The 15,114-nt window shown below is 44.3% G+C and overlaps 1 protein-coding gene across 2 annotated transcripts in view; it reads right to left on the reverse strand.

Moving 5' to 3' along the window:
• CCBE1 (collagen and calcium binding EGF domains 1) overlaps window positions 1–15,114 on the reverse strand; it is a 102,067-nt gene that overhangs the window by 21,741 nt on the left and 65,212 nt on the right. For both annotated transcript variants that reach the window (XM_054811171.1, XM_054811172.1), the window contains exon 3: window positions 5,286–5,338. In XM_054811171.1, the coding sequence (XP_054667146.1) occupies window positions 5,286–5,338 (53 nt within the window). The remainder of the gene's footprint in view (window positions 1–5,285; window positions 5,339–15,114) is intronic.

Below are 15,114 nucleotides of genomic sequence, written 5' to 3' on the forward strand. Positions count from 1 at the left end.
AAAGTTTTTTGCTGTTTTCTTCCACAAATGTTTAAGTTCTGATAGCAACATTTCCTATGCAGACTACTGTGAAACACTGTGAGGCTAACTGCCAAATTTGGGCAGAAAGTATATCATAAGGAAAAGTTAATTAAAAGCACACAGTAATTGTTCAAAGTCAGATATAACCCTTCTAGCAAATAACACATTGTTACAAAACCATAATCACCCTTAATAATAGCAATGTGCAGATTAGGGTATGCTAAGTCACTGGCTGGGCTTGTCCGTTAAATCCCAAAAGACTGAAGTCCCAGTCTGAAACCCAAAGAAGGGCACATCTGTTTCTGATTTCACTGCTCTGTAGCAGCAGAGCTGCAGTCCAGGGAACAGATGCCAGAGCAAAACAGGGTCTCACCTGCATCCCTGCCCTGCCAGGGGCTGGGGGCAGGCCTGGGGGCAGATGGGCAGCCCCCGGCTGTGGGTGCAAGGGCTTTGCAGCACCACGGGGAATATTTGCCAGGAGAAGACAGGAACTGAAGCAGCATCTGGTCTTAAAACCATCTCAGGGAAATCCTGCTGAAGGCCAGGTTTTATGCCAAAGCAAGTGGCAGTTTCTATGATCACTTCAGAGGAACATCATCCTGCACACGGCATCCACACGGTTCTCACTCTGACCCTCCTGTGACTGGGTACTGGGGGCTCGCAGCAGAAATAACCTGTCCCTGCTCCAGACTAAATACATCTAAACCAAAGCTAAGTGTTTTGACCGAATTCCTAGCAAGGCGCTGTGTTTCCATATATACAGTGTAAAATAATTAAAACCCAAACTCATTATTGACTCACACTAATGACTAGCAGACATCACTGGGTACAAAGATTTTTCCAAACAATTAAAATGAACTAATAGATGGCAAAGCAAGTGAAACCGCATTTGTGGTATGGAGTACATAAAGCCATGTATAGCACTGGGGGTAAAAGAGACAGTGTGCCAGAGTACCGAAAAGTGCCAAACAAAACTTAACAACCTGCTGTATATCCAGCAGAGCTGCTTAGACCAAAAAATACTATTGTAATGGTGCCACAAATTTCCTCCCTTGTGCTTGTCACCTTTTGAATAGCAGGCATCCTTTCTTTCCTTCTTACTTCACAACTGTGCTGATTTTAACTCTTGAAGTCTGCCTGCAGTGCTATGGCAGCGAATGGCAGCGCCAGGACCTCCCAACAGTAACCGGGGTTGAACGGTGCAGAGCCTTGCACAAGTGCGGAAGAAAAACATGTCCCTTGCCTTCAAACATGGTCAGCCTGGGTGCTAGTTTGGGCTTTTTAGGTCACGCTGGGGCTGTAAACTCCTGTTCCATTTGGCACTACTAAATAGTCCCAAATATAAAGCATTAGTGGTGTTTTTCCTGGGCACAGTTGCAATTTTCATTTTCCACTGAAATAAAATCAGATGGAGAACAGGCCTGCATGCCCATCACTGAGGTGAACATGCTCGCTGCTTAGCCAGCGTTTGCCCATGCAGATGCTGGATTTGGCCTGTGCCATGTTCAGCCTATTCCAAGCAGAGGCAAAACGAGCTCTGTCCTCCCTGCGCTTCCATGAATAGATGTGCCCTAATAAAATCATACAAAACAGCGCTGGAAGGGGGCATCTTCCACCACAATCAAGATAAGCTATATGTAAACCTTTCCTAATCGACATTCATTTAACCTGTACCTAGAAATCCCTGAGGGATGGAGATGCCCAGCACCATGCAATCTATTCCCAAGATTAAATATCTGTGCAGATAGAAAGCATTTTACTCATATCTAATCCAAACTCTGCTTATAGCCATTTAAGCCCATTATTTTCGTCCTCTTCTTCTTGGCCACGAAGAACAGTTTACTCTCCCCTTTGCAGCAAGTTTTCACACATAAAAACTGTTATCACGTCTCCCCTCAGTCTCCTTTTCTCTAGACTAAACAATGCCAGTTCTCTTTAATTGTCTCTCTTTTGCCATATTTCATGTAACTAGTCTTTAAATATGCTTTCCACATCCACCTTGGCAGAGCTTCATCAAGACCATTGCTTCATTTACTTTCATACAAAGCTAGGGAAGGGTCCACGAGGTGGAAATCTCTTTGCTGGTGGCTCCCACATCCCACACAGTCAACCCAAATCACACAATGACTGTGGGCAGGTCCCACGTCATGCAGCAGTGTGTCCCCAGGGCTTTGGTCCCAGGTAGCATCACTCCCTCAGGAACAGTCCTCACAACTGGGATGAAATTGGTCAAAAGCTGCTGCACCACCTCCGTGTGCTCTGCAGAACAGAGGATGCACGTGCCCTCCCACATTCAAATCCCTTGTCTGCCAGCCCAGCGTAAGAAATGTGGTTTGAGAATAAATCAAAGCCACACGGTGAGGATCAGGCTGTTCCAGATTTTAGGAAAATACAAAAAAATGAAGCAGAATAACAAATGTCTCTACATATATTTCGATGAACTCAGGAATAACAACACAGCATGGAAAGTTGTACCAAGGAAATTTCTGAAACAGCATTAGTGAGGAAAGAGCAGATCTGATTAGTGTTTGCCTGTCATAGAGTATTTTGCTCTGAATTAATCAACAGCCAGGAAACCCAAGGAACAAACCAGTGGTAGGGATGGTACTCTCCAAAAGAAGTTGTTTCAGACTACATCTGTCCCTGCTTTACTCTTGGTGATGCCACAAGACAGGACCTGGTTGGAGCTGTGAGTCTCCAAAGCAAGGAAGGCAGCGATAATTCAGGAGAAAAGGGTGAGGAGCTCTTTTTTGACCAGCTTTGATGGTCAGGTGGAGCAGGAAAAGATGCTACAGGGGGAATCAGATACACAAAGCAAACTCCTCCCAACGTTTCCTGAGGATCATTGCTTTCTGCTCCTGCAGCTGAAACTCAGAGTGAGAAGGCGAGTCCAAAGGAAATGAAATGCAGAACCTGTGGGCATGGACTCATACTGGACTGCACTGATTTCTGTTGCTTTTCAAGGGCAGACAAGAAATAACAGGACAGAAACCAAAGACAGACATGGACAAAGACACAACCCTTTGGGAAACAGTCTGTTTACATAGCTGTCCAAGAAGATCAGTGTCTTCCCAAGGCAGCCATAAGAGGGTGAACAAGGGAGAGTCTATCCAGCTCCCAACCATCCTCCCTGCATCCACTGCTAAATCATGAAGAAGACATGGCTGGAACTACTCATGGCTTTGACTTGCCAGTACCGGATTAAAAGGTGCAGATGTGCTCTAATAAGCTCATATCTGTAATGTATTTATGTGCCTGTGTTGAGATATGCATTTCATACAGCTACTCTGTCAAGATTATGCCAAAACAATGTGTGAAGAGCCAAGTGATGTCTTGTAACAGAGTAAGTGAAAAGAGTGCTTCACTGAATCATGTTTCTCATCCCTACACCAACAGCCCAAGATTGTCCCAGATGTAATTGCTGTGGCCTCTTAAGTTCAAGGCAAAATATAGATCAAGCTGAAAAAGGGGGAATGCAGATACAAAGGGAGAGAAGCCACAGTCAGCAGAGAAATTCAATTAGTGGCAGAAACTCTCAGGTCACTGAGATGCAGTTAATAGATTGGATTAAGCGAAGTCAGTGGGTACACAATAAAAGCTGCTTTCATAATCACCTAAAACCTCAAGAGATGAAAATTAGAAGCCTAAAATAATACATTGTCATGGTTCTAATTTTATTTTTGTTCCTATTACTTCTCCTGCTGTATTCATTATATTTAGCAAACAACCAGGTATAAAATTGTTACAATCCATAGGAAAGCTAGAGGCCAGACTGTAAAGTCCTGGCTTCTTTCCACCCCAAAAGGATTCAGGGCTTCAGCCTCCTATGCACACAACCGCCTCCGCCAAGTGCCCGTCTCGCACTGGAGCTGTCATCTCATGCCACACACACCGAGGCAAAACTCACTATAAAACCACGGGATGAGGAACTCTTTGTGAGCATCGATTTCACCCAAATGCTACCCAGCTCCCCGAGGCGTGGGCTGGCATTGTGAACCGTTTCTTCGCACGAAAGCAGCAAATACACAATTCCTGTTTTGAGAGGATGTGGGTTTGGTTTGGATTTTTTGTTGGTTTTTTTTTTTTTTTTTTTTTTTTGCAACCAGTGTTCTAGTGCTTCTATCCAGCAGCAAAGAAGATACAAATTAAAAAAAAAAAAAAAGCAGCAGTATCAGAGTTTGGGTTATAATCGCTGTTGGCTGGAGACTGTAGCTCAAAAACCAGCTGACTCTCTCCAGTATGTTAATTTGTCACTTTTCTTTTCAAAACATAACAATCCCAAACTGGGAAAACTCTCAGGTCAGCTCAAGGCTTTCCATATGTCATCAAATAAAAAAATGTGTTACTATAAACCAACTTTTTAACCTGCTTTTTGGAGTGAACCAGGTTTTTTGGCTTGACGTTTCTGGCCAACATCAGAGTCAATTTCATCCGAATTGGGCAAAGCGGTGGGAGCAACTGACGAAGTTGCATTGCTACTGCTCAGTGAAGCCATCGGCTGGGTAGACCCAACAGAGGCCTCCCCCGAGGTTAAGGCAGGCAGAGCTCAGCCTTTTCCTAAATGAGATCTTGTTCCAGCAACCTCCGAGCACTGGGACCCCGGTGCTGCCTTTGCAAAGCATACGGGCAGCTCCCCTCTGCCAGGAGGGCATCGTTCCCTTTTCACTGCTGCACAAACTACCCCAAGTAATTCCCCATCTCCCTCTGCCCCTGGTGACAAGGAAGCCCTGCCCATGACCAGGAGAGGCAGCGGAAGAGAGACACTGTTAGGCGATGCTCTCCTCTCGCTGATGTTTTTGGGAAACAGGTAACCAAAGGCAGGAGTGAGTCACCAAGCCACCCACTCCCTGTGCACTTACGAGCCAAATCAGCTGTGCCAGATCAAGGGGTACATGGCAAAAGCCATCAGCCAGGAAAGGTGCGCTCCTGGGTGCGCAGAGGGCTCCCACGTACCTAGCTGAGAGCAGAATGTGTCCCTTTGTTTGCAACAAACATGGTACAAGGTCATGGTACAAGATCTGTGCAGCCACGTGTACTTAGGGGAGGATCAAGGCTTGGCATGCTAAGTGAAACTTTTGGAAGACGATGATCTTTTTATTTTCCCAACAATTTCTTGGAAACAGTTTCCCCCACTGACACGTGAAATACGGCTGAGCCTGTGGTTATATCAGGATGCTCTTCCAAACAGCAGTGCGGAGAACAGGGCAAATGGGGAAAGACAAATGCATGGGTACACGAAGGGTAAGAACAGTGAAATCACGTACCTTCAGGGATGCACTGTCCAAGAACAAACTTATAACCCTTACAGCATTTTTTCCTGAAAAACAATAAAATAAATAAACGAATAAATAAATATATTCTCTAAAGGTTGGTGCTGCCTTTAAAAACAGTCATGGGTAAATCATAGAGGTGATGAACAAAACAATATGAGTATCCTGAACTTTGCAGTTGGAGATATCTCAGCATTAAATAACACAACATGGAAACCCACCACTCGATGAGGCATTTTAAATGACAGCATGGCCCACCGCCTGAGGAGCCTGGGGCTGCGCACCTCGACGCTGACCCACTCAATGTCCCAAGTCATTTCTGAAAACCCTGCTCCCTTGGTTTGAAAGGATGCAGCACACCTCAGTGCTGTCCATACGCACAACTCTGGTCATAATTTTCATAATAGGGTGAAGGGTGTTTTCAAACATCCATCATTACAATGTAAACTTGCAGAAGGGGGTAAGTCTCAGTGAGGAGTACACACAAGATAAATGTTATCAGTCATTCATCTTTTAATAAACCTGGAAGGTGATAAGTGAAATATATTGGGTATTTCAACTGGAGCAAGGGACAGTATCTTATACATGCAGGGGGATAAAACTGCAGTGAAGAGTCAATAGGATGAGACACTTTATGTGCCTATGTTACGAACACAGTCTGAGTGCTGATAGATTAACCTTTATTCCACACTGGCCTGTAATGACATTCGGGCATTCAGCTACACCTGCTTCTTTGCTTTCTAGGCAGCAAACCACAGCAAGTCACCGGGACGCCCAGCAGCACTGAGGAGCTTTTCCGAATGGTTGTGTCCCTTATCACGCTCAGAGCTACTTGCTGCAGGGAGATGGTGACCTTCAAAGGGTCCCAGGGTGGTGGCTGCCCGGACTGCTGGAAGTGAAGCAAACTGCTGTTCAGTGCACTATTCGACCAAGTCTACATGAGTCTGCAGAAAAAAACCCACAACAGTATTTTGCAGATTCACAGTTTTTCATGCCTTGTGGACATGCTGAAGTGTCTGCAAAACTGGGAAACCATCCATTTGGTCTTATCCTTTAATTCAATAACTGACGCAGAAGAGTGCTAAAGCCATGGCAGTCAGTGACACAACACTCTCCTAGACAACACGCAGCCCTCACAAATCATCATTATGCTGAATTTAAATCAACTATCAGTTGCAACTGACCACTTAATACAAACAATGCATTACTCCAAACTATGTAAAAACAAACTTTAGCTCCATATTTTAGCCTCTTCCAAAGATTAGCTGGAATATAAATTATGCTTAATGAAGGTTGAACATCTGAAGAGGAAGCCTTGCTTTGTTATGCAAACAGTGGTCCCTCATTAGACTTTTCTCCAAACACTGCTGTGAAGTTTTATCTGCAAGACAAACAAATGCAGGAGGAATGAGTTCAAAGGTGCATCGGGGAGGCTGTTGATATGCTGTAAGCCATGCCGATGGCTTTCCAAGTGCACATTCATCTCCTCCTGTCTGCAGAAGAAGGGAGGCTGATAAAGGGTTGCTTGTAGCTGCTCTTCAGAGGAAGATACAGCCCGGCTTGGGAGAGGACTAGGAGATGGGAGAGGAGAGGAGGGCAACCCTGCCCTGAGATGCTGACCTGTGGGGTTGTGCCAGCCAGAACTAAGCAGAAAGAGGGAGCAGCAGCTTTCGTCATTTCTACCCTTCTCCCTTGGAATTCCCACCTGATTTTCAGGCTTAGGACCCTTGGGACTCCCACCCTTGGAGTGGCTTGTGGCAGCAGATGCAAATCTCAGCCAGCACAGCTTGCTCCTGGGCAAGGGCTCGCCTGCTGGGAACATTGCAGGAGCTGCCCCTCCTCTCAACTTGACCGGCGATGGCTTTTGTCTGGACTTGTTGGTTTTCGTGTGGCTAAACTGTGGTTTTACCTGCCTTCGTGGATTCTCCCGATAGCCAAACCGCTTGCCCTCATCAAACCCCTCTCCCACAGCCACACACTGAGAAGCCACTACACGCTGGGTTACAGCAATTAAACACCACCCTGGCACCCTGAAGCCAGCACAGCCTTGCACAGCCTCGCTGGGGGTTGCTCCAGTTAAAGCAACTGGAAAATGGTGCTGCCCTGGCAGATATACAAGCCCTCGCTGAAATCTGTAGCTTCAACGGCATCTGGCAGCAATGAGTTCCACAGGGAAATGAGAAGTTTTTGAGAAATGATTTCCTTGTTTTCAGTCTCCCTTTTAATTGTTGTTGAATTCTCCCATCATGAAAGCTTTAAATCACACCTAAAGAAGTAGTTTAGAGGAGGGATGCCCTGCTTTCAGGATCACACACAGAAACCAATTCCCCATGACAACCAGTTCCCAGTTCAAGATTACAGATCTCTATTAGTGCAGCCCACACTCAACAGCAAGCTTCAGCCATCGGCATGATTTTGCCAGGGAAACTGCTACTTTAGGGTTAATGCACAGGAAATACAATACAACAGACGTTTCTCTGAACATTACATTGCAACCCTGGGGTTCCTGGATGCTTTAGCTTTTTACATTCCTGAAGAGAAATCTGTCAAAATGATGGACACATGAGTAGATCATTAGCAACACTCATTTTCAGACATCCAGCTCCAGGTTGACATGTCTAATCAACGTTGCACAGCAGCGATCTCGTTATACATAATGAGAGGTGAGAGGGGGGTCCCCACTGATAATTTTAGCTACTGAATAACTTTCAGCAAGGCAGTTGCTATGTCGCTGTGTAAGAAGCTCAACCACTATAATCTGGATCTACAGGGAAATTAAGTTGATTCATTAAATCTGGTTTCCAAAAGGAGAAACTTCTGGCAGACTTATCTATTACAGTTTTTAATGGGGTGCTCCAGCTATTAAAACTATAGCAACCTTCTGATTCTCATGCAATTTTCACTCAGGAACATGCACAAGCCCAAATTCGCAGAGTGTTTTTGGCACCATGATTTTGACTACTGCAATGTCTAGCTTTTGTGTTACCTGTAAGAAAATCCATAGCAATAGGTACTCTCTCAAAGTCACCCTTTTTTTCTGACAGGTAGCTGCAGGAGAAGCAAGGAGATGTTAAGCTACTCCCCTCTGCTGTGGAGGTCGAGGTGCTCCTGGATCACTAAACGTCAGAAGATGGGATTTAGGGTCAAACCTTTGATACCAACAAGCACATCCATGACTAGGCAAGCAGCGGATCTGCCTTCGTTGCAGGCTTTTGTGGCACATCACCTTCCAGACTGAAAGGGGAGCTGAGCTTTCCAGGAGTACCCCCACGTCCCATTGCCCGCAGGTCCCCCCTGCTCCTGACCCACAGAGGTGCACCAGCACAGCACCCCCGGCCCCATCTTGCTGCTTGATAGCATCGCCCCAGACAGGCAGGACGAAAGGCAAGATGCAAGGAATGCGGCTTAATTAAGCCACCGCTTTATTAAGTTAGCTTATCTGGCAGCTATCAGCAGTAACTCATCCAGCGCGGACCACTTTTTTTTCCCATAATTGTTTCCACCTGGTGCGGGGCTGCTGTCACCGCCAGCCCACCTCCCGCTCTGCGCCGGGACACTGCGGCCGGCGGCGGTGCCGGAGAGACCAGGGTATGCTGAACTGAGAAAGCACTTCTGTGCAAGAGGGAAGGGAGTGATTTAGGGTCCTGCAGCAGTCGAAATGCTTTGGAAATGCAAACAATAAGAGGATAAACATTTTAAGTGATAATTAACCTGTGTCTGTCTGCAGTAACATGTCAGTGACTTGGGACGTGACAATGGCTGGCTTGGAGCTGCTTGATGCATTATTGAGGTTTTGGTTAACTTCAGTAAAGAGGCAACTCTGAAACGCTATCATGACAATTATGTTGAAAAAGATATGTGATGGCCATTTAATGATTGAAAAAAGGGAAGGCAAAGGGGAAATGTGAAGGGAAGGGAAAAAGAAAAGTTTTATACTGGTTTCAGATGAACATCATATGTTAAGGAAACTCTTGCTAAAGACATCAAAAGTAGAAATGGAAGAGTCCACTCTAGGAAATATTTGCCTCCAAGGAGCAAAGCAGGCACAGAAATCCTTATGCTGAGTCAGAAAGTGTGTTCTTATGATAAAATATTACCCTTACTTTATCCCTACACTGTTGGGGTTCAGAGAGTCAGCCTCCAGGACAGAGGTAATTCAAGCAGAGGCACTCTACCTCCCGTCCTTTGGGGTAGGACCACACGCATGGACAGTTTCTATGGGGCAGTTGATGCCTGAAGTCGCTTCACTGGAAGATGCAGCAGCTCCATAGGTGGTCAGGCAGGTCAAATCCCTCCACTCTGACACACTATTTCTGATCCATGAGTGTCAGAAGAGTCGAAGTTTAGGGGGCATAAGAGCTGCTGAACATTTTATGTGCATTTAATTACATTGATACTGTTCTCCCAGGTTGGTGCTGGTAGAAAATAATGATAATACAGTTGAGCGAATGTATATAATCAAAAAGCCAATTTCCTACTGGTGAAAAAGATAGGAAAAAAATTTTTTTAACCAGATTTCTTCAGACAACGTTATAACATGAACTCAGAAGAACTCGTGCCATATCTTTAAGACCTGAGTCAGCAAAGGCTGTGGCATGGCTGTGTTCAATTACACAAAGGGGTCTTTGTAAGACTGGGTCCTTATTGTGCCTGCCCAGTATGTCTTTTTGATCACCCTGACTTTCAGAAATACACAATGCAGCAAAAATGCAAATATAAAATACAGCAATTAACTTACAAAAAATAATTAGACAGCTATAAAAGCAAGCCAACAAGGTAACTTAAAAAACCCCCAACCTTTGTTTTTCTCAAATTCTATAAAAAATTCAAATGAGGGCCAGGTCTGTCTGCCAAAACATGCACAGACAAAGCCCATCTGCAGCGCAAGTGGATTAGGGAAGCAACTTGGTAGCTGTGCACAGTTTCGCCATAATTCACATGGAGAGATTTATGGCAACATGGTGTAAAACTGAATGCACTTTATTTTGTTTGCCTTTCTGTGGGATACATACCGAAATCTTGAGTAAGAGGGGATGGCCTTCCTGCAGACACTTGCTCAGCATACACTTTGCCATGATTTCCAGCCTTAGTCCTTTTTCACAGCTTTGCAAAGAGATAATTTATGTTCACATTGGGTGTAACACAAGGTCCAAGGCCAGCCTGAGCCCTTCCAGTCACCATCCCAGCTACGAGTGAATAACGGAGGGTAGGGTGCATGTCTTCCACTGCCTAGGAAATGCTGTGGCACCTATGACTGCAGTATGCATATGTGCGCTTCTTTATTTCTCTTAACTGACCGAATAAAGCAGGATTTGCCTGAACAAGCACAGAGAGCCATCCTTCACCAGCAAAGCTGGAACTCAGACCTCTGACAGCAAATCAATGCAACCTATTACTTGATTTTTCTGAAAGTCAGATTTTCAGTGATTAAAGTGTTACTCAAGTCTAAGCCATGTTTCTCATCAGCTACTTAACTTAAATAAATTTACCCATATATAATAGTTTTCTTTGTCTTAGAAAAAAGAAGCCCTGCTATCTGCTCTTTTGCTCAACTCTGGTTATTAAGACAGATAGCAGAAGTGAAATCCCGTTACTGTTATTGCTAATGAGAAGGTTTTGATAAGAGTCACAGTTCCTGGGCTCCTCTTCTGTGAACACAGGCCAAGGAATAGATCCTCCCCTGGCACAAGCCACATGCCTCTGTTGACTCTGGAGAACTGTGCCAGCGCTTACCCAGGAAGGCTCTGGCCAATGCTCCTGAAAGCTCTGAGACACGCTCCTTGGCTGCTCCTTACTGTAATGTATTGTTAACTGACTCCTTCTCTCCTCCGAGTGCTGTTTCATGTCATCTTTTTATGGTCAAAGGGAGCTTTATGGCGCTGGAGTATAAACTGTGGTTCCTTCTTCTCAGAAGGGACCTTCCAAACTGATAAGATGATTTGTAGCCCCTGCAGAGCATAGTATTTGTGCATGCATAAAGCTCATTGCTCTATAAAAGAGAAAAAAAAAAGAGACCTCAAGGGGTGCAGGAAACCCTCCACGCTGTGCAGGTATCGGTGGGGCTTGAGTTATGATAGGTGCTGACCTGCACAAAACTGGAGAATGCACAAAAAGCATGCACAACATGCACAAAAAACAAAACTACACAGATCTGGGGAATTTAACCACTGAAAACATCTGTCCTATGTCCTTTTTGTAGCAGCCCCTGAGCCTCTGTTCTCCACGGACACAGCGCAGGACATCTCGCCATGATGGGGTTTGTGGTTTCGTTTAAGTAAATGAGAAGCAATGAGGTGTTCAGCGGAGGTGTTCAAACAAAATCCGGGCAGGCAGACCGCTTCCCCAGTACCTCCCGCTGTGTCAGCACATCAGAGGTCTCAGGAGACCATTGCTTTTGGACTATTTCAGGACTTTTGGGATGCAGAGAAAGGGGTTGGTATGAAAATGCTGCAGGCTGTCCCACAAGATAAAAAGAGCTCAGGAGCTTCTGCTGGCTGCAGGACGAAGCAGCAACTAAACCTCAGCTTTTTGGGTCTTTTCTGGGAAGAACACAAACTTTTAGAAATGTTTCCTGTGATCCTTCCTTCCGATGTGTAATGAAAGAAAACGGTAATATTGGGACTTCCACGTGAACCATACAGACTAGGGCTTCACATTTTTGGGGAAGCCATAACACTGTGCTACAGGGCCAGAACTAAGGTTGGTCCTTGTCAGTCCCAAGCCCAACCAGAGCCTTGGTATTGCAAACACGTTCACTAACCACAGACTAATCAGCATTTTTTTTCTGTAGCACAGACCAACTGTGGCGGCACTGGTATCCATCAGTGCTTGTATCTCATTTAGCACATCAATGTCTGAAAATGACTAAGTAAAAATCTGCCTGTGAATATTCTCTAAGCAAAGAAGGAGACTCTCAGAAGGAAAATATTACACAGCTTCAAAAAGGTAATTAGCCCTGCTGCCACTGGAAAAGCCATTTGTTGGATATTTTACATGCATGTGAACATCATCCTTAAAATCACGTATGTGATTCCTTCAGTGCTGGACTGTGCTTTCTTTCCCTCTTTCTTGGATTTTTACTTCACTGGGGTTTTGGGGGGGGTTTTTGTTGGGTGGTTTTTTTTTTTTCTTAATGCAAGGGAATGCTCATGTGGTTTATCACTACACAGCATGTCAAAAATAGCAGAATGATTAAATGAAAGACTTTTGACTGTTCTCATCTGCTTAGACTCAGCTTTATATACATGCTGTCAGCTTTGTCCTGCTCTCTTTTCTTACAAATTTCTTTTATTTTCTGGCATTGTACCAAAAAAATTATTTTGTTTAGTTTTGCAGGTGAGGTTGGTATGGATCTTGCAGAATCAAATTAATGTTTGACAGGTGTGAAATTTGAGGGGAAGAAAAAAAATTAATTTTATACAAAGATAGCACTGTTTGGTTTTACCACATAGTCTAATGAACTGGCAAAGTATAATGCACCCTCATAAATATATTGTCATTTCTGAGAATAAGTAGCCTTCTAAATCTCAATTGAAATGATCCAAGATTGAGCCCGTGTTTTAAAATAACTCACTGCTTTGAGATTTAAAGTACAAAAAGAAAGCAAAAATATTTTTTTCCACCACCTCTGACTTCCAATTAAAGGACTGCAAGCCAAAGTTCCTTCCAAGTCTGTAAATAGTATGTCTTGCTGACGGCACACATTCAATTATTTATCTAACCCAAGGTGAGCCAGAGTATAGGACTAATCATAGCACATCTGTCCTGTCTCTTGGATTTTTTTAAACTTCCATGACTCTTCATTTTGTAGCTCCAATTTCCTACCAAATACCCATGCTAGATAGAGAGTAATAAATTCCATTTCAGTACGGAAGGCAGAGCCAGAGCAGTGCTGAAGGAACTGCGCTTGCTCACTGGCTGCCGTGCTGGTGCTCGGTCACTGGAGTCAAACAGCAATAAATTGCTGGCAAGCTTGTAGACTTACTGAATCCAGTCCAATCCAACCCCGTTTATATAGCATCTTTCATCAAGAAGATCACAAAAGTGCTGCATAAGCAATGTCTAATAAACTCCTTTCGATAAACAATAGAAGGCAAGTGCCTTTTACACACGCATGCACAGAAAAACACATCATAGAAACTATGCAAGGAAGTCAGATTTCTAAAGCTATTTCTCCAAACAGGACATAAATCCCAATTAACCTTCAGAGACAAGCTAGTAACTTGGTCTCTGCTCACTTAGGGGTGAGCTGCCATGTAAGACCCTGATCCTGATTCTGCAGAAATCCCCGTGGATCCCCCACGGCTTTGCCATGAACACGTGTGAGGTTGGCAACAAGACTCAGGATGATGGGTGAGCTCTGAGGATGTGCTACAACTGGACTGCTTGGAAGAACAGTTTCAGACAATCATTCGTGGCATAAACTCAATCAAGTCAGGCTGACATTTATCGTTGGAAACCGTTGCAAACCTCTTCCTTTTGATGGATTCGGGATTTGACATGTACCCCTGCTCCTGTACTACCCCCCATGGGCACACCATCCATCCACACCCTAGGTACAGACAGATATTTAATTCAGACATTTAACAGATATTTTAATTTGTGATGGTTCTTGAAATTCAGTTCTGGGAGTAAAGCAAGCAAATAAGTCCAGCCAGGCTAACGCTTCTGATTTAAATAGTCTAGAAGTGGGGAGAGCCAGACACAAAGCCATCAGCTTTTAGGAAAGTCAAAAAGCATGGAAAAATAATCTAAGAAACATGCAGCTCTGAGTAACTCATTCTCTATGCTGGCTACATCAATGTCCAGACGACACTTTGGTTTCCAGCACTAAGCACTGAGCGTGAGGAAGATGTCTGCGTTTGGACGCTCTGCCTCTCTGGTGTGAAAAACTCATATTGAAAGGACAAGACACCACACAGGGTATGGAGGTTTACGTAAATTGTCCCAGAATAATGGGAAACTAGGCATTCTCTATATACCAGCTACAGACAAGAGGTATGAAATGGCTCATATCTTCAGAGCACACACATTATTAGAGAGCAAAAAGCATAGTGATCTAATTTTATACATTATGAATCACATAAGGGTGCTTAACAGCCACTTATGCCTAAGGATTTTTTTCCTTCCAGTACTGACTTAGAGTCACTGGGGCATGACCCGGCTTTAGTGCAGCCAAGGGAATTTTTCAAGTCAAGGTTACAGCCATCCTATAAGCAGCAGAAATAAATCCTAGGAAAAAACCCACATAAATTTAGAAAAATAGATTCACAGTGTAGGTTGCAAGGGACCTTTGGAAATCATCTGATCCAAGCGCACCCGACAGCAGGGTTAACTGCTCAGAGACTGGCCCGGATAAGTTTTGAATGTCTTCAGGGATGGAGATTGCCTCACATCTCTGGGACCCACTTCCAGTGCTTAACCACTTCACTGTGCATTTCCCCCCTTATATCTACTTAAAATGTCCCTGGTGCAACTCACGTCTCTTGTCTCATGTCCTTCTGCAGTGCACCTCTGATGAAGGTCTGGCTTTGTCTTCTCTACAAGTCCTCATTTGGTAGTTGGAGACACCAATTAAATTTGCCCCTTCGCTCCCTCTTCTCCAGGCTGAGCAAACACAGGTCCCTTGGGCTCTTCTTGAATATAATGTGCTCCAGCCCCTGAGCATCATAGCTCCAGTTTGTTGATAAGTGTATAAAACTGTAGGCAACCAAATCAAAAAGTATCACTAGCAGATATTCTTTAAAAATATTTAAAAAATGGGAAACAAAGAAAGAACAACCAAAAAAAGTGATTTGTAAAATTGCAATAGAATTGCAGCTTT

Source organism: Grus americana, chromosome Z (assembly GCF_028858705.1).
Source record: "Grus americana isolate bGruAme1 chromosome Z, bGruAme1.mat, whole genome shotgun sequence".
NCBI lineage: Eukaryota > Metazoa > Chordata > Aves > Gruiformes > Gruidae > Grus > Grus americana.